This window comes from Pezoporus flaviventris, unplaced genomic scaffold (genome assembly GCF_033815535.1).
Source record: "Pezoporus flaviventris isolate CSIRO_AGI_PZ_B2104156 unplaced genomic scaffold, CSIRO_AGI_Pfla_v1 ptg000007l, whole genome shotgun sequence".
NCBI lineage: Eukaryota > Metazoa > Chordata > Aves > Psittaciformes > Psittacidae > Pezoporus > Pezoporus flaviventris.
The window spans coordinates 27,047,704-27,069,138 of NW_026892555.1; the positions used below are offsets into that span (position 1 = coordinate 27,047,704).

Consider the following 21,435-nt stretch of genomic DNA (forward strand, 5'->3'; position numbering starts at 1 on the left):
TTAGTACAGCACAGAGCCCACACCGGAGATTTAATTCCCTGGGACCATGTCATATAGTCTGGTTGAGACTCAGCACAGCTTGGACATAGAGTAAGTTAGTGACTGAGGATGCAACCAAGTGCTCGGTGCTGAGACTGGGTCCATGCTCTCACTTTACAGTTCCAGCAGATGGATAATATGGAAAGCTGTTCCCACAGGATTTGAGGAAACTGAGCATTTCTAGTCTTTTTCAGATGGCACCACTAGGTTTCAGCACAGATGCAGTACTATGCTAGCTCAATCTAACATGAACACAGTATCTCCACATTAGGAGAATTACTGTAAATGATGTCTTCTTCTAGAACTTATTTGCATAACTCTATAAAAATAGTCAATAGTTCAAACAAGCACTATCAGAAACTTTATGAACAATTGATTGCATGTCTTACCATTCCCAAAGACATATTACTTGGAACACTAAAGAAATACCTAATACTGCACTGCCCAAAGACAGACTTCAAATGAGGGGGTGACAATTTTTTCCAAAACTAGAGCTGCAGGCAGTATTCATAAAATCGCAGCCTTCTCTGTAAAACTTGAATCTCTTCAATACAAAATACAAGACACATTCCTACAATAAATTTTTTATTTTGATAAAATCCTTATAAATATGAATGCACTGGATTAACTCCACTGTTTTCAATATGTAAAAAACATGTAAAACTTTTGTTTCTGACATGAAGCAGTAGTCTTATCACTCTCTCTTGAGGCAAACAAACCTTATAACCTTTGAGCATTTGTAAACATTCATGTTCTGCAGCTATTCACATGACAAGGAAACATATCAGATTCAACACTAAGACTAAAAAAGAGTATGAAAACACGCATACGCCCCTGCATTCTCCATGCACATTTTCCAGACATCCTCATTCATAAAGAACCAACGTGAGGTCTTTTCAGCTGCATTCTTCTCCCTATGCCAGAAAACAAAAAGTATCTGCAGGTTTTTCCTCTTTGGCTAATCTTTACACCTTCTGCCACTGCCAAATGCCTTTTATTTCTCCCATGGTCTATTTGCGCTCTTTATTCAGAAAACATTCAGCGGGTATTGAGAGGCTGTGCAGTAATAGTAGCTATATACTGGGGAAGAGAAAATAAACAAACAAACAAATCCACCTATCTTAATCTAAGCTAAAATATTTATGTCTCTATGTCTAATTTATTCAGTTTTATAAAGGTATATAAAGTCAATCCTGATTCTGATCTCCCTCATATTTATCCATCTAAGATTAAAAGACTTGTTGAGGTACAAGGCACAGCATATAAAACCTATAAAAACACAAGCTCATGCAGAGCAGTCACAGAAGGCGAGTTGGTCACAAGTTACTGCAGAGACTGGTGGTAGTTGCTGCCCATGAAACCTTTAGCTGCCTCTTTTAGGTATCACTGGTTTTCACTATTTAGTACTCACAGTCTGAGGGTAAACCTAATCCTATACTAAGCTCTATCCTATGGCAAATTCATTAAAAATAATGAAAATCAATTTGGCACAAACCAAACAATTATATTCAGATAACAAAAGCTCCTGAGAGAAACACAGGTTCAAATAAATTCATTCAAGACAGACATTTCAACAATTGCTGCTGAGGGCTGATCTTTTATTAGATATTGAATTGATTCTGATTTCTTTGGCTTGGTCTATCTGCTATCTTTGGTCTTGGAATGTAAGTGCAACCCACCCAAGTTCAGCTATTATAGCAGAACATTAGCCAGTACCTAGGATACATTACATACCTGAGTAGTGCTGTGTTCCACTGCAAGACGTGAGGTATGCAGCATGTGCTTCACACTGCAGTGTGCAACGTGTCTAGCAGGAAACAGTCTGGAGCAACAGCTACCCCTGCCTCCTGTTTTTAAGTAGCAGGAGTCTGATGCTACATAGATATAGTGTTACAGTCCCTTACTGTTCATCAAATCCAACAGATTAGATTTAGGAACAAACAATTCCCTCTGTGCCTTTCTGCCTTTAAGTTTTCAGGACAATTGCATCACTACATGTGATGGAATTCAGGAATACCTAATCCATCTGATATGATCCTAGAATATACAAAATCCTTACTATTTGCTTAAAAAAAATTAAAAATCATGACATCTTTACTGCCATGAAGCAGCCAGAATAACAGGATCATATGCATATATCTGTTTTACTTAAAAGCAGTCATTACTGCTTTTTTGTAGGAAGGTAAGCGTGGTATTGCAGAAGTCAGCAATGATAATGTATCAACTTTGAAACATCTTTTTCTTGAGAATTACGGTGTGAAGTCTTATTTAGAAGCTAAATGTTATGCTAGAGACCAAAATAATAATCCCACAGCATCCTTTGATGCCATTAATATCAGAGATCCTGTTCAGTAATATGGTGGCAAATTCTGGACAACTCCTTCACCATGTCTTGAACTTTATAATTAGCACTGCCTTCTGTGCATGCTAATGCCTAGACACTCTCAAACCAATGCACTCAAACACAGTCAGATCTGTTAACATTGATGAACCTGCAACAGCTCAGGACATACTTGTCTGTTAGAAATGATTGCATGGTAACCACTAACAAAACAACACCTATTTGTTAAAACAACTCACAAAAAAAAAAAAATCATTAAGAATATTAACTATTAAAATTAATTCAGCCTTTGGTTTCAGAGGGAGACTATTCTGTCTTTACTCCTTTAATTCCTCCTGACTTCTCGTCCCTTTAAAGGCTGGGGAGGGCGGTAGTTTCTCAGCAAGCAGCAGGCAACTTCATCCTCAGCTGTGCTCAGGAGGCTGCGGAACTTGGCTAGCTGCAATCAAGAGAGACATAAGGTTCAGCACAAAACCCTCATGCTTATACTAATGAAAAATCATGTAGTAAATATTAAAGATATTTGTCACCTTTTTTTGCTGCAAGGAAGAATGGAACTCTATTTTTCTATATCATGTTCTTGCAAATGAAAAGCAATGACTACTGAGAAAACCCTCCCAAAGCGTGTGTTGGAATGAAACTGTGCATAAGGATTATTTGTTTCCTGTATTCACACTTTGTCTTCCATAACCTGATTTAAACCAGGGGGTTTTATATATTTTAGTTTAATTTTATAGTATGGAGATTTCTAGAATATTTCATGCCAATAATTAGCTATATTATATGCACTTGTGTACATCTTGTTCAAACTGTATATTCACAATTAACCTGGAATAGGAGGTGCGGTGCTATAGAAAGCTTCTGCAATTAGCACTTTTCACATATTAAACATGTACTCAAACCAGGAGAGAATTCAAAATTTTCTCTTGTGAAGACACAGAACAAGCAGTTATTCTTTCAGTATAAGCTCCTCTGCTTAACGTGATCTCAGCAGAAACCAGCATCAGAGCTCCATGTCTAAACCTCAGAAAGGCTGAGTCTGATTTCTGACCTGAAGTTTAGTATTTTTTCTAATTGTTAATATTTCCAATATTTACTATTTTTATAAATCACCTTAGTTCCCTTCTAAGTTACCAGAGGTAGGACAGCATGACAATCATTTTATTAGAATAGAGCATTTAGTTGTATGGTACACTGCACCTTAATCACAGTAAGAGCAAAAAAGTCAATGCTACCTTACTTCACCCCACTCTAAAGCTAACATCTGTAATTCAGGCTCCCTGTGAGTTTCTACAGTCTTAAAATCTATTTTTTATTTTTTCAACCTGAAAAATGCCCCAAAAGCATGTCGTAAACTGTAAACCCCAGAACAAATACAAACATGAGGAATAAATTTAAATGGCACAGTACCAGTGATGGTGATTATTGATCAATCACAATGGTGGACATTACTAGAAACAAACACTTTTAGCTACATGCACGCTTATATTTATATGAATATAGCATACTTAAATACTTAAGATATAGGTACAGCCTGTGAAAAATGACTCACAAAGAATCACTGTATTTGACACTGTTTCTAACACCATGTCCTCTGAATCTGTTACACATGGGTGTTTGCAGACTGTATTTCACATTTGAGAATGTATTCACTATAGATTAGCCCAAATAAGAACCTTTTAACCTTAACAATGGCTTGTCTTTTGGGAGTTGATATCTTCACAAGCATTTTCAGTTCCAGATTGATATGTATTACAGCGAGTCTTATGAAGCCAGATTGAGGGGAGTGGGGAAGAGATACGGATGAGAAAAATGCACACACTAACAGGATTTTAGTCTCCTGACTAACAAGCATCCCATTCAAGGAACTGTTTTACCATTTTGCACAGTCTGCAGTCACCATTTCATGTGGCCTCAGGTACTGAATTTTCTGAGGTATTTGTAATATTTACCATGAATGAGACAAAAGCTGTGGCACCAAAATCTTGAGGGTTACATGTACTCAGAATATTAATAATATATCAACACCCAATATTAGAAATTATAACCTGACAGTGACTCAAATGCAAAAAGCTTTTTATACCGAAGGTGATCAGCCCACTGGGTGTCACTGTTGCAACATTAACATACAGCATTAAGCTTAATTTCACAAAAAATTTAAGTAGATTCTTTTATCACACTTTTGCTAAGATAGCCTAACATAAAACCTCACTTATTATAATTACATCTGAATTTCATTATTCTAGTAAATTTACTAGGTTTTACATATCTGGAATGCAAGAAGACATTTACTATTGATGTGACAAATAAAAATCCCAAAATGAGGTTTAGCAGGATATGCTAATAATGGAATTCTAGGATTTCTAAGCATCACCAAAACACTTTTCTTTTGTAAGTTCCTTGTGGGTTATTTTTACTGTTAATTATCAGAGTATGCAGATTCTTAGGGAAAAAAAAAAAAGAAAAAAAGAAAAGAAGTAGCTGTTCACAAAGAATGGCAAAAAGAAGTTAGTATAAATTTGATAGACATATTTTGTCCTTTGAAAATTTGATGAGGTATGCAATGCCAAGGTCTGAAATAAATATATTTTTGGGTGGTATTTACAATTTCAAGTCTTACAAAAGCAACGTTTCTATAGCAGTGAAAAATTCAAAAATACCTGTTCAGAACAAACACTTATGGGCTCTCTCAGAACAATCCAGATGACACTCTCAAGAAGAGGAGGAACAGTGAGAGAGCCAAAGTAAGTCCAGTAGTCCAGGGATTTGGGAAGCAGACAGCTAGGATCAAAGTTGGTGAATAGTGCTCTTTTACCCTGGAAAGAAAACAAAATAGCTTGTTGTGATTCTAGATTAAATATATGAGACCTGGGTTTGTTCCGCCTAGAGAAGAGAAGGCTCCAGGAGACCTTAGAGCAGCTTCCAGTACCTAAACAGGCCAGCATGAAAGCTGCAGAGGGACCTTTCACAAGGGCATGTATAGATAGGACAAGGGGGAATGGTTGTAGCCTGGAAGAGGGTAGATTAGATTAGATATTAAGAATAAATTCTTTACTCTGAGGGCGGTGAGACCCTGGCACAGGTTGCCCAGAAAAGCTGTGGCTGCCCCATCCCTGGCAGTGCTCAAGGCCAAGTTGGATGAGGCTTGGAGCAACCTGGCCTAGGAAAACCTGGACCTCTACTGTGGGAGGGGGTTTGGAACCAGATGAGCTTTAAAGGTCCCTTCCAACCTAAACCATTCTGTGATTCTATGACATTTAGAAAATTATTTTTTGTATTTAAAAAAAAAGAGAGGAAAAACAGTGCAGTATTATTTAAAAGCAAGAGGCTGAGATAAATCATGCCAAAGGAGGCAGAGCTTAGAATTACAAATGACCATAAGATGGAAGTTGAAGGGAGAGGTGAGAAGATGTTAGACTTTCAATGTGGTCTGTATGGGGCTGGCAGAGCAATCCCACAGCTTACTGCCATCTGCTTCCCTCCCCATTCTTTTTGTCCAGGCCCACAGCTTACTACTTCTTCCCCCTTTTGCAGCTACCAGGCCAGAAATGCCTGTAGGATGCATGATGTTATAAGTCTGCCTAATTTCTCTCATACAAACAATAGCTTATTTCTCAACCTGTACCTCAGCAAAACAGGGAAGGAAACCTTTTCCTCATCTTTTTCACAGTTTTCCATAAAATATGTTCTTCTCCTCTTAATAGTCATAGCAACAGATTTGTCAGAGACTAGGTTCTGTGAAGAATTAGCCTTTTCCTCTGATCCCTTACCTTATAAAAATTAGTTTTAGTGCTTAGTTTTCAACTTCACCTAAACTTAGTTTTTCACTTCACCTAATTTTGTCCCAAATCAGATAAGGATAGCTACGAAATTAGGGACTAAGGAACATGAAAGTGAAGGCAGTAGCAGACAGGCTACCAAAAAAAACAACCCCAAAGCAACAAAAGCAACCACCAATACTGGTATTCTCTTAGAAGTATTTGTTCACCTTGATTCTGATGGTGTCCAAGCGGTCAGTAATCTTCTTCAGCTGAGGGTTGCATTCACCAATCTGTTCAGACCAGACAAAAAAGAAATATTTGAGCTCCAGGGAAAAGTAGCAAAATTAAATAATAAAATAGCAAATGCAGAACAAAAATGTTTCAAAGAACTTAAATGACTGTGAGATCTGATGGATTTTGTGAGTACAAGTCTGACTAGCTGGTCCTTAGAAACAGTACTGGTCGTAAAGAAGATCTACTCTTTCCTTTTTTTTTTAATTTATTATTTATAGACAGTATTTATTCTGGCTACTCATAGTAATTATTTCAGCTACAAAAGACCCACAAACTTTATACTGCAGGAGAACAAAAGCAATTTATTTTTAATGTTTTATATGCAATATATTAAAAGTGGTAGGCTTACATCTGAAATTTGAATTCTTAAAACAGTGAAAACATCATTCTTATGCATCCCAAGCAGAATTTATGCGCTAAGAAATCGTGTGAAACTGTCCTTGAATCACTAATGTAAATTTGAAAGACAGAATTACTGAAACAGTTCTTTGCAACTGCTGCATACAACTACTCCCTGACCACGCTGGGGCCAGCACCATCCTTTGTCATGGATTGTGTGAATTCTCCGTCTGCTTCTTCATACAGAAGGCAGTTAAGATGTTGCAAGAGTTTAATTTCATTTTAGAACAGGTACAGAAGGCAAAGAGGTATATGACAAATATGAGGAAATTCCCCAGTTTCTGGGTTTGGGGGCTTTCTTATTATTGTTTTTCAGAAGAAACTACCAGCTCAGAAACAAACCTTTAGAGAAGCATTTGAATCAAATCACATTGCTCTCCTAAAAAAAACTGTTAGTCAAGATCCATTTAGGGGCAGCTGAATTAAAGTTCCACTAGGCAAACTGAAGAGTCTCACTGTCTTGAAAATCTATTAATCTGATATTTTTCACCTTCAAGAAAGCACAATTTTTCATATTGGCAAGGAAACAGTGTGAAGGAAACAGTATCATTTAATGCCCATATAAAACAAGTATGCCTTTAGCAATAATTATACCAATCATCTCATTATCCCTTTGGGTTTATTATGCAGATTTACTAGGAGGGATCAGGCATTCTTTTTTTACCTTCAGAAATACTGCCATGACTGCTAATCCATCTGACTGACGAGCTGCCTCAACAAAACTGGAATACTTCTCTGAGTTCCAATGGACCACATGAAGCTGAAAAGCAAGAGAGACAGCATCAACTCCCGCTGAACTCAAATAGTCACAAATTAATACTGCAACTTTTCTGGTTTTGATACTTTACTTTGCTCTTTTGTATTCAGAGCCATTTGGTTTTCTAAATGTAAATATTTCATGAATTTGGTAAATATGTAGTTTACAGAAATGGCAGAAGCATTTCAGTGGCTGGGATTATTCAAAATTTAGCAGCAATCAGAATGCCACAGTGCCTGGCAAACTGCTGTTGGGACCCCAGATTTTGAACAGAGAGGCTAAGACAAGATGTCCCACGGTTATATAACTAAAGCTTTTAAATCTGTTTTTAGCATAGATGATTTTAAAAAGTAACTGAGAATCATGAGGAAGTCATTATTATTTTGCTCCTCTTTTTCTTTTAATCAAGCTTTCAGTAACATTAATCAGCCACGTAAATAGCTAGAAAACAGCCAGGGGAACACACATTAAACATGCACCAACCCCTTTTCCCATGTTTAGTTTAAGCTGAACACTGAAATTTCCTTTTTGATACCTCCCAAATGTCATCTATGATTACCAGTAGTTTGGCACTTACAAGAAGCTTGATTATCTCAGGTTTGAGCATTTGCATTTCCAACATGCATTATTCTGGAACTGCACAGTGGTAGTTGCTTAAGTAGCTTACAGACACCACCAGCCAGATGGGGAGAGGAAAAGCCTGTGATGTCTGCCCACATACCACCTCAATCCCTTCTGTTAAGCCAGGTTTCCTAAATCCTGGCCATGCTCCACAGCAGGAGCTCCTGGTTCCCGGGAAGCACCCGGATGTTCCAGCCTTGGGAAATGGTCCAACTGCCAAATTGGAGAGAGCACAAACACTCACACAGTATTACGACTAAGTACTTCACAAACATTAAACTCTCACAGATCCTCAGTGGATTAGTAAATCTTATTACCCATAGTTTTCAGATAAAGAAAGAGAGGCTCAGAAGTAGAACATGGCACTGGTTTTCCCAGACTTTAAACTCTACTCTTTAGGAGTGCTGAAAAGCAACTCCACTGAGTGACAAAAACTGGGATGAACCCTTGGGGAAAAAAAAAAAAAAGCTTCCTTTTGGAATACAGCATCTCAAGACCTCTAAAGTGACAGCAGTTTAGGAAAGCTGGAACTTACTTTAAAGGTTTTCTATGGGAAAAGACATAGCTGCATGGTTGAAATAGGGATCTAGGAGTGTGAAGATTTTGACTCTAATCTCAGACCTTACCTAACCTCTATTCGTTTAAATTTTCCATATCTGTAAAATGGAGATCTTAAAAGGTATGTTTGTTGAGCACTTGGGCTCTAAAGTGCTGAAACATTACTTCCAGCAAGTTAGGAATCCCACTGAAACCAGTAATAATATATACATGCTTATGATGAAACACACGTTGGCTCCCAGCTTCAGAGATCCTCGAAGGAATGTTGCTAAGAATATTCTAAATTAAACCAGGAAGAGAACATAGTCCACTAAACCATTCTCAGGTGCATTAGTATCCTGGAGCTCATAGTGCCTGCACCACTCACTAGTATAAGTTCACAGAAGCTACATTAAACAACATTTAAACAATTACACTTTTGCATACATAAAAAGAAAACAGATACTCTCAGTCGGAATTTACTTTTATTGTGGATTTAAAGAAAAAAAAAAAACAAAAAAACAACAAATGACAAAAAGGAAAATTCCCAGAACTGAATATAGCCCATCTCCACTCCCTCATAGCTTTGCAAAAAACCCCCAAACCAACCTCCCTAAAAACCAATACCCCCATATAAACAGAGCTGTAAAACACTTTTGGGTACAGCTCCATTCTTACGGCTCGTAACTTCTTTTTAAGGAATATATCCCGTCTTACCACCGCTCTGTCATTGCAGCTTGTGAAGAGACCTTGATCAGACCATACGTTGTCACAAAGAATGAAGCCATGGATGCCTTCTGCTTCCCGGTAGGCTTAGGGGACTGAACTTTGCAGTCTTCTTTACCTGCACATTAATTCTTCCTTCAACCGGGTCAATGCTTTTTCTTGAAATCTTGCACAACTTTCTTAAGAAGGTGAGCACTGAAACCATCTTCATGTCTCCTTCTGAGGTGTTTTCTTTTTATGTGAACAGTGCTCAGAAGCCTTGATCTTAATTCTGGATTTCTTATCCCAAAGCCAAAGTGACATCTAGAAAGCTTCTTGTGGAGGGTTACTCAACCAACAGGTAACAGAAAGGTTTTTAGACTGGCTAGAAATTCAGATATTTTCTCCTTCCATTTGGTTTCTTAGATGGGAAACATATATATTTTCTCAGCTAGAAATTTGGTTTTGGCACTTAATGGTTTTAAAGCACCTCTATTAATTCTTTATATTCCATCTCACCTGGTTCCTGTGGAAAACATAAGTCTTTAAACACTGCAAATGTCACTTTTCCCCATTAGAAACTGATTTTTTTTTTTCTGACCACTGTCTCTTATAGCATTTCCAGTAAAATCTGATCACACCACTGTGCATACATTTCATTTTTTCTTCTTTAATATTATGTCATTTATTTTTCCATTAACATTTACTTTTACACATTTTACTTCTTTTTAACCCCAGAAAGCTCTTCCACTGTGTTAAAGATCTCAGTCTCATTGAAAACACTCCATGTTACTTCCATTTGCAAAGAGGAATGGGATACAGAATACTTCCTACTGTATTCTATTCAAGGGCACCAAAAGAGACAGAGCAGGAGCAAACTCTCCGTGTCATTTCTCCCTCTGACACACTGCCTCCACTGAAATGCGGTACCTCCACAGGCAGCACCCCACAGATACTAACGTGTGGTTCTCAAAGTCATAACCATGACATTGCTATATGCATCAGAAAATGCAACACTCCTAAGTCTTGCATAAACTTTACATGGCACAGACCCCAAATCAAATAATTCTGTGGTTTGTAATGGAAGCTGACTTTGAAAAGATTCTTCAAGGAAGACACAGGGAAAGACAATGTTTAAACTAACTCTTGAACATTAAATCTTGCTTTTATCAAGCTCTTGTCTTCTGTACTCCTTTTTTAATGCTCTCCAAAGCTTTCAAATGGGTTCTCCTTTGAGAACGGACCAAACATGCAACACTTCAGGAAGACCACTTGTCTTTCAATAAAATGGGGGGAGAATAAAAAGCAGGACGAGGAGGGGCAACATTCTATTTACAATGGAAAACTAGTCACTAGCTTAGAGGTACAGATGATGCCATTTAAAGCCTTACCTCTGCTGCATACTTCATCCCATCCACTGTGTGCTCAGAGCCGGCTTCATCATTGGATCCCCAGTGGAAGTGAATCTGGCGCAGCCTGTAGGTCCCGCTGAGTGGTCCCCCAGTCAGCACTGGAAACCCAAGCAGATGAAGAGGCTTCACTGCAGGAACGGAAGCTGCTACCCACATCCTCTAGCCTGACACAGACTTCAGTCTTCAGACAACTCCCTACTCCTTCTCAATGGCTTCCCATTTCTTTGAAGTACTACAGAAACTCTCATTTGTCCAGGATATGACTTTCAAAAGTGCACTTATGTGTAGAAGATTAGTGGGTTATTGCCCACTAAAGGGAATACTGTTGTCACCAGGTTTACCTTACTTATCCAGGGTTGGATACTTCTCTGAAGATGGGACAATATGTCTATTTTTCAAGTGGTTTCCTCTCTTGAAAGTACTTAAAAGAATCACGAAGAAATTACGCTTAAAATATAGGTTTTATGAATAAAGGGGAGGATCAGAAAAATACAGTGTGAACATAATTTCTTCTCCTCTTTGAAATTTTGGAGGAAAGCAAAAAAATTTCAAGGCTCTTTCCTTCATTTGCAAATAGATCCAGTTATGTCAGATTTAAGTCCGAGGAAAAGGAGCATTTATTAGCATACATAAAATGAAGCCAACACTACATATGCATTGTAGCGTTGTACAACTTTAATATTACAAACATTTAATTAGCCATGGCTGGAAGGAATGGCCTACAGGTAGCAGCTAAGGAGTTTGGGCTTGTCTAGTTTTGAGAAAAGGAGGCTGAGGAGCAACCTCACTGATCTCTACACCTCCCTGAGGAGTAGAAGTGGAGAGGGACATGCTGATCTCTTCTCCCTGACATCCAGTGATGGGACACATGGGAATGGTTCAAAGCTGTGCCAGGGGAGATTTACATGGGGCATTTCTTTGCTAAGAGGGCGGTCAAACACTAGAACAGGCCTGTAGAGGTGGTTGATGTCCCTAGCCTGTCAATGTTTAAAAGGCATTTGGACAATGCCCTTAACAACATGCTTTAACATGGTCAGACCTGAATTGGTCAGGCAGTTGGACTAGATGACTGTTATAGGTCCCTTCCAACTGAAATATTAATTCTATTCTGTTCTCTTCTGTTCTACCTAACAGGCATATGGGTGGGCTTTTCATTGTTTTGCTTTTGGAAGTATTTGTCTTTTGCTAAGCACAGCTGGAACCAAACCATCTCTGCACAGAGACTCGAATGTGAATCACATTCAGAAAGATTCCTTATTCACTGCAAATCAAAGCACCCCACTCTCCTGGCTCCACATTTCCTCTGAGGGTTTGGGAATTATTCTGGGTGGGTTTACTGGCTCATTATAGAGAACTTAAGGGAAAAGGAGGGGAGCTTTAACTAGATAGATTTTAAATTAAGAGTGATGGGAGGGACAACAGTTTTCCTCTCTTCTAAAAGCCTAAACTTCGTTGCCTCTCTGCTAACACAAGTAGCCTGGCTAATTAAAAGGAACTGGAACTGTTTATCTGTGGAGAAAAGTATATGACCTCCTTAAAACTTCAACTCAGAACCATGCTTTTACAGAGCCTATAAACCCAGTGAACAAAGGGGATGGGGAAGTGGCAGTCCTAAAACAAACTCCTTCTTTCTAGGACTGAAAACTTGCAGACAAATGATCCTAGAAATGTGTAAAGACTGGTGTTCTAATTGGTTGAGGGAAAACAATTATATAGTAATTAATCAGCATTCAATGAATTACTGCTGAAAAAGATGGAAAATGGCCTGATGATGTATTTGTGCCACATCACTATCAATGGTAAAGCCCTTCCATTACAACAGTAATTAAGGAAGAGGTTAGTCAGAAGCTATTTAAGGCAAATACCAAGATCTCAAAGTTTGAAAAGGACTGGAAGAAGAGTCTTTGAAATACCAATAGACCAATTTCAGAGAATGTGGCACCAAAGAGGATAAAAAGAATTATACAGTTACAGACTTGACAGCCCAGTTTCAGTGCTGGCCAAGATGAAGAAATAGTTCATATGGAGCCCAGTTAATGATGCATTGAAAGATGCTAATGCATTTAACATGAAAAATTTTACCAATTAATTTGATTTCTTTTTTTTTTTTTTTAATTAAACCAACATATGTTAGGTGTTCTTACTTCACAGGAGTGCCCCAGAGGCCAAATTTTGGCCCTAGAAAATTCAGTATTTTTTGATCAATGACCTGAAAGAAAACAAAAACATTACTGATAAAGTTTGTCAGTGACAAATATTAGGGAAAATAGTGAGTAACTCAGTTTATGAATACAGAAGAATTTGAAGTCTTTGATAAGTAAAGCATGACAACGCCCAAAAGGTATAGGCATTTGTGTGGACTGAACAATCTAGTCCATACACAGAAGAAACAGACAGGAGACTGGGGATTACATTTACTAATTATCTGATCAACATCTGTCAGTGCTTTGCCATGACACCAACTATATCCACGGAGCTAAGGCCTGAGGAAACCAGTAAGAAGAGGATCACATTACCCGTGTAAGCCTAGAGAAATACTGTGTTAAGGCCCTATCACTTCAAAGATGGAGTTAGAAGGTGGAAGAGGTTCTTGGTGTATTCATATTCATATTTGTTACTTTTTATTAAACAAACAAACAAAAACCAACAAAAGAAAAGTAGCTTAAAGGCTGAGTTGGTCCAACTTACACTAAAATAAAGCGTGATTTCCATTGTGAGGATAATTAACAAATAGAACAACTTACCAAAGGCTGTGGTAGGTTCTTCATCGCTGGCAATTTTGAAATCAAGATTGTATGTTTTTCTAACAGATGTGCTTTAGTTCACCCATGCCTACTAGGCTTGAAGCAGAGATTAATTCTGGGAAGTACTGTGGCATCTGACACACAGGAGGTCAGACCAGATCACTGATGGTCAGCTGATGGCTTTCAGGCAACATCCAATGTTGCTTGTATCAACAGAAAATTCAAGAATTAACCTTAGACTGTCCATGAAAGCAAAGTATGATGGTGTCTCAATCTAGGTCTCTCCCTGTTGCTGCTACAAGTTAATAGGTTCTCAGACTAATGGACAGGGTGATCACAAATAAGTCCTCTTCTGGCATCGACCCTTGTGAAAGCATCACATGAGCTTGGGTCCTCAGCTAAGCCTCACACAACCATAAGAGGATTTTATTGCTTGAAGAATCTGCACTCCTACAGTTTCAAGGGGAGGTGTGCTAGCTTGCCTACCACTGAGGAGAAGGCTTTAAAGATGAAGGCACTAACTGATTTAAAAGACTATGTTAAATCATAGAACTTCTAAATAAGAATTATTGCTTTCAGAAAGGGAAGCTACATACTCTTAGAAAAGACTGGTGCAATAAAACTTTACAGAGAAGAAAGGGGATCACTTGGAATATATTTAATTTGTTCTGTATTAGCTCTTTCCTGACACAAAAAGTCGAGGTGTGGATTGCAAAAATGAAAAAAAATATATATACAAACTTTCAGCTAAAGTCAGATAAGAGACATGAGCGATTCGGTTGGAATGAACCTGTAATGAGACACAAAGGATTCATCTGCAGTGAGAGAGAGCAGCATTTGAAAAATTTCACACAACACTGTTCAAACAGGGGGCTGGCACTATCTAGTTGGTTGAGGTGGATCAAACCAGCCCTGTGAAAAGGGAAACCTAGCACTTTCTGAGAAATACAACTTCAAACTCATGTCCAAATATGTTCCTACATTGCATCATGCTGAAAGCCAGGGAAAAAAAGGGAAACTATCACCTGGAGGAGCAATGATTTACTGTTAATGAGGAGTTTATATTCAGCTGTGAGACATGCCCAGGCTGTATGTACTCTATTCAGGAAACAGTGGAAGAAGACACAGTGCAACAGGAAAAGAACTAACCTGATTTGTTGACGCTGTCATCAAACTCGACACTGGTGGAGTGCCCATTGTTAAGGATGATTTTAGCAGAAGCCGGATCGTAATTGGGATTTAGAGAACGGAGTGAGGGATCATACTTGGTTTCCTCAGTTTTGATGTCAATGGGTGACTGACGGTCTCCATTGGCAACAGGAAAAACCTCCTTCCAGTGGGCAGGCCCTGCAATGCATTGGAGGAGAAGTCTAAATTGATGGCAATGCCCTTCTTCATGTGAAAGAAAACTCAGTTTGGATTGTTCTTGTTTGCATCTCTTACATGCAAAAAGGGCACACCAGAAAAACACGGATCAAAATATTCAGCTATTTTTGCTGCACCACACCACAGCAGCAGCTCTCAGGATCCCTTTATCTACCTTACATGGTGTATCTAACTACATTTGGCCTTTGAACAAGGCCAGATGCAGTAGGTAGATACGTAATTATTCACAATTAAGACTCAACTACGCACAAGACATATCCAACAAATTCTTATTCAAATCAAGCATCCTGTATCCAACAGGCACTGCACCCCAATAAATTTCTGACATGCTATTTTTGCCTAGTATCATGGCTCATGATGTCTTTAAGGACTTACCTCTTACCTATCCAAAATCTCTGCATTAAGGTTTTTTTTTTAATACGTTAGTCATTGGATGCAAAAGACCTGAGAACACATCTTCCACTGACTATGCAGACCGGGATGGGGAGATGTTGATAAAAAGGCCAAGTGGTGCACGGCATCCTGAAGCCTGATAGTTGTGCCTGTACCCTAAGCATTGCTGCACAGACCTCCCAACCCATTAGCTCTGAGTTACCTGTCCTCCCTCCATGCAAGCTAAGCCACAAGTCAGCTGAAAAGCTTTGTCTCTGTAGATAAGCAACATGTAGATAAGAAAAATGGCAAATGGCATTCTAAAACAGTAACAAAAGCTTAATTGATGAGATGTGTGAGGTGTCCTTATCTACTAAACATCAGAGAGTTCTCAATAAAAATATATGTGCCGTTGTTGAATCATATTTGAACAATAAACAGTGCAGAAAGAGGCCATAGAAGAAAAATGGGAACAATGAGTTGCTTGTGAAACATATTCTATAAACTAAAGACATCAGACAAGGAAAGAGGAAAGAGGGTAAGGTAAGGGAAAAGTGGAAAGTCTGCATGGCTGATGATCTTTCAGTATTATAAAGAGCATAGCACTTTTTTTTCCTCCAGGCTTGTCATGGGTAAGAAGCATAATAAATTAACTAAGAAAGACTGGATATAATAAACACTTAATTATGAGCATCAGAAGCTGATCTTGTAAAATCTGCCTCACTGGAAATCCTCATAACTCCCTACATTGAAGGTGACTTATCTCTGGCTTGTGTCTTTCTGGATGGCTCAGCGCTTAAATAAACATGATAAAAAAAGGGATTAAAATGTGTCACACGGTGATTAATATCCTAACATCAAAAGTTGATAGATAGCTTTCTCTCTTTGACTTCAATAGAAGAGAATAGAGCTCAGAAATTCACAGGTGCTAAAATAACACAAGCACCCCGGCAGTAAATCATGAAAGGAAGTGCCCCACGGCAGCAGCCACCTGGGCAGAGACTGATTCTCCTCCAAGCAGCACTGAAAAATGGAAAAAAGAAGAAGCTTGTAAAGACCAGCCTAAGACTTAAACCTCAGGTAGAACAAAGGCAAGGGTCTTCTGTCATAACTTTGTTAAAAAGTCCTTTTGTTAATGCCTTCATTAACTAAAATCATGAAGGAAGCTGCTTCTATAGCAGAATATATAAATCCTACTGGTTTGAAGATACATATATATAATATAAAGCTGTTTAAACTTAATTCTTCTCACTTCACAATGGTCAAAGCTATTCAATGTTTTAATTATGTACAGTTTAGCATAGGATATAATTTTAATTGTGTTTATGTCCTAGTACCCTGTAGTTTGAGATGCAATGCACAATTTTATTTACAATCAGCACCACTCCATTGTTTATACCTAAGTACTGTGATCTGGGACACTTAGAAAAAGCTTATTGCTACCTTATTTTAATGTTTCAGGTTTTCCTTAACTGAAGAAAGGCAACCCTAACTATTCGATGATTCTATTGCTCCACCCCAGAAATAACTAGTTATTGTACATTAAATAATATGAATGATTTTCATGCAGAAATAATATGAATGTGCCAAAAAGAGGACCCAAGGCTGTGATTCTGTCATTAACTAGTTATTTGACAATAAACTTCTACAAAGTTCTAAAAAAGTTCTAAAAAGACATTGTACCTGCTTTTTTACTTGTCCTTAGCTTGGATGACCAAAATCATATTTTGCATATCACACAATCAAGTTTAAGCTGATAGGGAATCCAGGGTGAAAATGTCTTCTGAGTTTGGACCTGAGTTACATTCCTCCATCTCAACATAATGTACACTTTAATGTTCTAGATATGTACTTTAAGACATACCTAGGAAAGTACTCACCAATTCAGCTCCCTTAATTATTTAATTTACCAAAAGAATCTGCTTAATAAATGTCAATTTTTGAATTTATAGAAAGTGCTCTGTTGCTAGACATCACCTCATAGCTCTTAAGAATCAAAGCCATTGTGACCAACATTTAGGACAAAAAACCCCCAAACCATCTGCACTGAAGACTGCATGCCTTTATTTTGGACACAGAATTAACCAAATGCGATGAACACCCTGGTCACTTTTAGATCAGATGATCATATTTATGATTCCCAACAGCACTGCACACACTCAGTTAATGAAACAGATCTCATAATGAAGGCAGCTATGAACTTGTCAGGAAATTGAACTCACTATAGCATTTAACAGCAGTGCTTTTTTATCCATCTGGAGTTAAAAGATGACAAGTTTCATCAAAAGGATAGATTTACTCGAAACAAGCCTATCAGAGACATCGCAGGATACGGTTCAGTTGCATTGAGCCTCTATACTTGCATAATAGAGCACTTACAGGTGAAAAAGTGGATTCTTTTTTTAGTTTGCTATTATATGCACAAAGTTCATTAGTTTGGCATGGTCTGACCATGGCAGGATCACATCCTTGTTTATTCCTAAAGGGAATGCATTGCTCACATTGTCATATATAAAATATTTAAACTTACAAAGTTACGTTTGCAAGTAATTTAGATGCATATTAGGTGACAATAGGATTAGCTCAAATAAAAACAATTGACAATTCATAATAGGTAATAATTAAGTGCTGTTTCAAAAGCAGACATCAGGACCATGTAATTATTCTCAGGGAGAAAAAATAGTATAAGGAATTACAGTTGGCCTCAATGCTTTTAAAGGTCTTTTCCAACCTGAATGGTTCTATGAATTCATATCCCTTTTTATTTATAAAGTGTCTCAGTGATATAGTAGTAATTAGATCCAGAGATATTTTGCAGTAAACAACAATATATGTAAGTATTTTACATACATACGTTTTATTAAACAAATATTAAACTGAAAGCAATTGATTCTTGATTTGTCTTTTAACTACGCCAATTCTCCAGTTAACTAAAAGGACTGTTTCTGTGAAGGGGGGATAACATTCCCCTTTTTACAGGAACCTTGGGCAGCAAAGAAAAGCATGCATAATGCCTCACAAAAGACGTATTTCAAGACCTCAATATTAAGCCTCCATACAGAGGCACCATCAAAACTGTGACATAAGGACAGTGGCAAGAAAGCAAAGGCCAAGGAAATACAGAAATATGTGCCCAAAGAAAGGGAGAACATTTATACTGGGTTTATGGGGCAAGGTTTGGTTTTGGTAGCGGAGGGGCTGTAAGAAGGTGCCAGAAACTTCCCCTATGTCCAATGAAGTAACACCAGACAGCTCCCAGTGTAGAGAGATATTAAAGAAAATTGGTATTCAAGTTGAGCCCAGGAAGAAGGGAGGGGTGGAGAGAAGATGTTCTAAGATTTGGTTTTATTTCTCATTATCCTACTCTGATTTGATAGGTAATATATTAAATTACTTTTTTTTTCCCAAGTTCAGACTGTTTTGCCCATGATGGTAATTGGTGAGTGATCTGTCCCTAGGGAGTGACAGAGCAGCTTTGGTGGGCATCTGATGTCCAGTCATCCTCAGCCCACCACAACACTTCATTCTGTGTAACAGTCAGCCCATATCCTTATACATAGATATACCATATATGCAGACATGTATGTGTAATATTTGACAGTTTATGCACATAATGATTTATGTTGCAGTTATTAGGGTCAAATGAGTTTTCCCCCAGTTTAAAAAAAGCAGCACTTTTATCACTGCAAATGCACAACTCGGAGTGAATGCAGACGTCTTTCCAACTCTTCAGGAAGTCAACTTTAATATCTGACTGCAACACATGTAATTAATTTCACTCGGTTTCTGACTCATTAGTTTCAAAATGTAATCTTTGTTTCAGGGAAACTATTTTCAGGGCCATGCAGGGCAATACAATTTTTCAGGAATCAGAGCAATGTCCTGCATCTGCTATTCAGCCAAACAAGAAACAAGCAAAAGCAATAAAATAAATGCATAAAAAAAGAAAAATACGAGAAATAAAACTGATCCTGGGGAAGAGCAGTTAAGTGTTGGCTATTCATGCCTTTCTCCTCTAGTCCCTTGTGAGAGGTGGTGGGAATGGGATGGATTGATGAGGAACTACCCACCCCCCAGCTGCTGGGGGCTCCAAAAAAGGGGAGAGAGAAAGCCAAACTCCACCCCAAATATGTTATCAACCAGTAAACAGAGTTTTATAGAACAAATGGGGCCTCAAGTAAGGTCCAGGGCTACCCTGATAGGAATTGTTGTGCCCTCCCCTTCCTAGAATTTGAGAATAGCAAAGGAGCAGGGGTAGTATAAAGGGAGGGAAAATGGGCTTCTTATCTGGACAGTGCAGGTGAAGTTTACAGCACTCTTGGAAAACATATGGAGAAACAAATTTGAAAAACAAGACCCATTTACGTCTTCAGGGGAGGGGTAGAGTACACTGCACAAAAGCAGATAACACACCTAATCATTGCAACATCGCTGTGATCAACCACCACCCAGTTTTTCAGGAAAAGTGCATCCATCCAGAAAAGATGGAACAAAGGGGCCAGGCAGGAAAGGTAGTACAAACAGTATTCCAAACTCTTAAGTAATAATATACAGAAAGCATACTCCTATTGGCATTAGTATATGCAAATATATAGCTTTCTCCTCTTAGTACCATGGTAGTTTATTTGTCTGTGCATTATAACAGACAGTATAAGTTATTCATTTTATCAAAGCTGAGTCTCGAATTTACAAAAGCACTTTCATTTCGCATGGCTTGTGAGCTGGTCTGCACACCAGAGCAACATTTGCATGACTTACAATGCAAAACAGAGCAAAGTCTTTAAACCTGTTGATGAGTACATCTTGGGACTTCAAAGACCAACAAGATTAAGGAAACCATGAAACAACTAAAATCCAAAAGCATCTCCTCTTAGGTGCGTAGTTACGCAAATGACCGATCCTAGTCCCTAGTGTTTCCCACCGTGTAACAGAAGCAGACGGTACCCTGAATCAGAGAGGCAATGCCGATAATAGAGCACCTCCAACCAGTGTGACTGTTCAATAAATACTCAGTATGTACAGGAAACTGGTAACTACGGGAGCAAACGAAATCCGTGCAGTGGATGAGGCAGCGCCAGCGCCCGACCCGACTCCCGTGAGCGACGCTGCACGCCCCGACGCCCCTCGCAGCAGCCTGCCGTGCATCACTCCGAGACAAAAACCTGCCCGGTCTCACGCTTGGAAGCCCAAGCAGCATTTCATTTCAGCTCATTCATCACTCTCACGGGCTCGGGAGGTGCCCTGGGGCGGTCTCACTGCCCCCTGCCGCACCGGCCGCCCCGACGGCACCGGGGAAAGCACTGCGGCCACTCCCGGTCCCCACCGCGCCGCCCTTCCGCTGCCTTACCGTTGTGCTCATCGTATCCCCAGTGCAGCATAGCTCTGCTCGCCGGCCGCTGCGGACTGGGACGGGCCAGGACGGGCTGGAACGCGAGATGCGGCCGCCCCGTCACCGCCGCCCGCTTTGAAGGCGACGGGCGGCTACGCCCCGATGGGGAGCCGATAAGAAGCCTGCAGCGCTTTGCGCCCGCCTAGCCCGGCCCCGGCCCCGGCCCCAGCCCCGGGCCCCCTGGCTCCACCGCGCCGGCTCTCGCCTCAGGCACTTCGCCGCCCCTCAGCGTAGCGCTGTGCCGTCTAAGCGGGCAGGGGGATACCGCTTCAATAGAGAAGTGCTGCTCCTCCGCCACTGCCTCGAGTTGTGCGTCGGAGAGAGACGGGGACATCAGTGCCTGTTTCTGGGGTCACACCCCAGACCCAAGAGTATAGCAAAGCGCGCACAGCTGCCAGGCAGCCCCTGAGCTCACCTCCCGCCTTACCCCGAGGGCAGCGAAGCCAGTTCAATTTGGAATTAACCGTAGGAAGGTTCACGTTTTGCAGACGGGACCCGTAAGACAGAAGGTTTCCCACAACCCACCCGAATTTTTTACTATTTCTTTTTAAACCTCGCGCTCGGGGACCTTAAGGCACTACTTTGGGATCGCGGGTGTAGCTCGGCGGGCAGCAGTCACAGGGGCGAGGACCGGCGGGGCAACGGGGGAACACACGTGGAGCGCGGGGAGCGCACGGG

At 39.6% G+C, this 21,435-nt stretch overlaps 1 protein-coding gene across 3 annotated transcripts; it reads right to left on the minus strand.

The window, feature by feature from the left end:
- Window positions 1–611: 611 nt before the first annotated feature.
- Window positions 612–20,872, minus strand: LOC133266720 (carbonic anhydrase 13-like). 3 transcript variants are annotated; one of them, XM_061448233.1, is made up of 9 exons: window positions 19,782–20,655; window positions 14,760–14,957; window positions 13,611–14,400; window positions 13,011–13,075; window positions 10,846–10,964; window positions 7,499–7,594; window positions 6,369–6,431; window positions 5,041–5,196; window positions 612–2,819 (listed from the first exon to the last, which is right to left on the minus strand). In XM_061448233.1, coding segments are annotated over exons 4-9 (549 nt in total). In that variant the 5' UTR covers window positions 13,012–13,075; window positions 13,611–14,400; window positions 14,760–14,957; window positions 19,782–20,655; the 3' UTR covers window positions 612–2,705. The 3 variants fall into 3 exon arrangements, with proteins under 3 accessions (XP_061304217.1, XP_061304216.1, XP_061304218.1); XM_061448232.1 differs by lacking the exons at window positions 13,011–13,075; window positions 13,611–14,400; window positions 19,782–20,655 and adding an exon at window positions 20,716–20,872; XM_061448234.1 differs by lacking the exons at window positions 13,611–14,400; window positions 14,760–14,957; window positions 19,782–20,655 and having other exon boundaries at window positions 13,011–13,383.
- Between the last annotated feature and the right edge of the window lie 563 nt (window positions 20,873–21,435).

Bases quoted from the DNA above. Each gene is read 5' to 3' on its own strand.
- LOC133266720 (XM_061448232.1), bottom strand. From the start codon at position 20,746: ATGCTGCACTGGGGATACGATGAGCACAACG. The intron at 10,965-14,759 runs GTTAGTTCTTTT...TTGGGTTTCCAG, and splicing joins TGACAGCGTCAACAAATCAG to TGCTGACTGGGGGACCACTC. The intron at 5,197-6,368 runs GTGAACAAATAC...TTTTCTTTCCAG, and splicing joins TGGACACCATCAGAATCAAG to GGTAAAAGAGCACTATTCAC.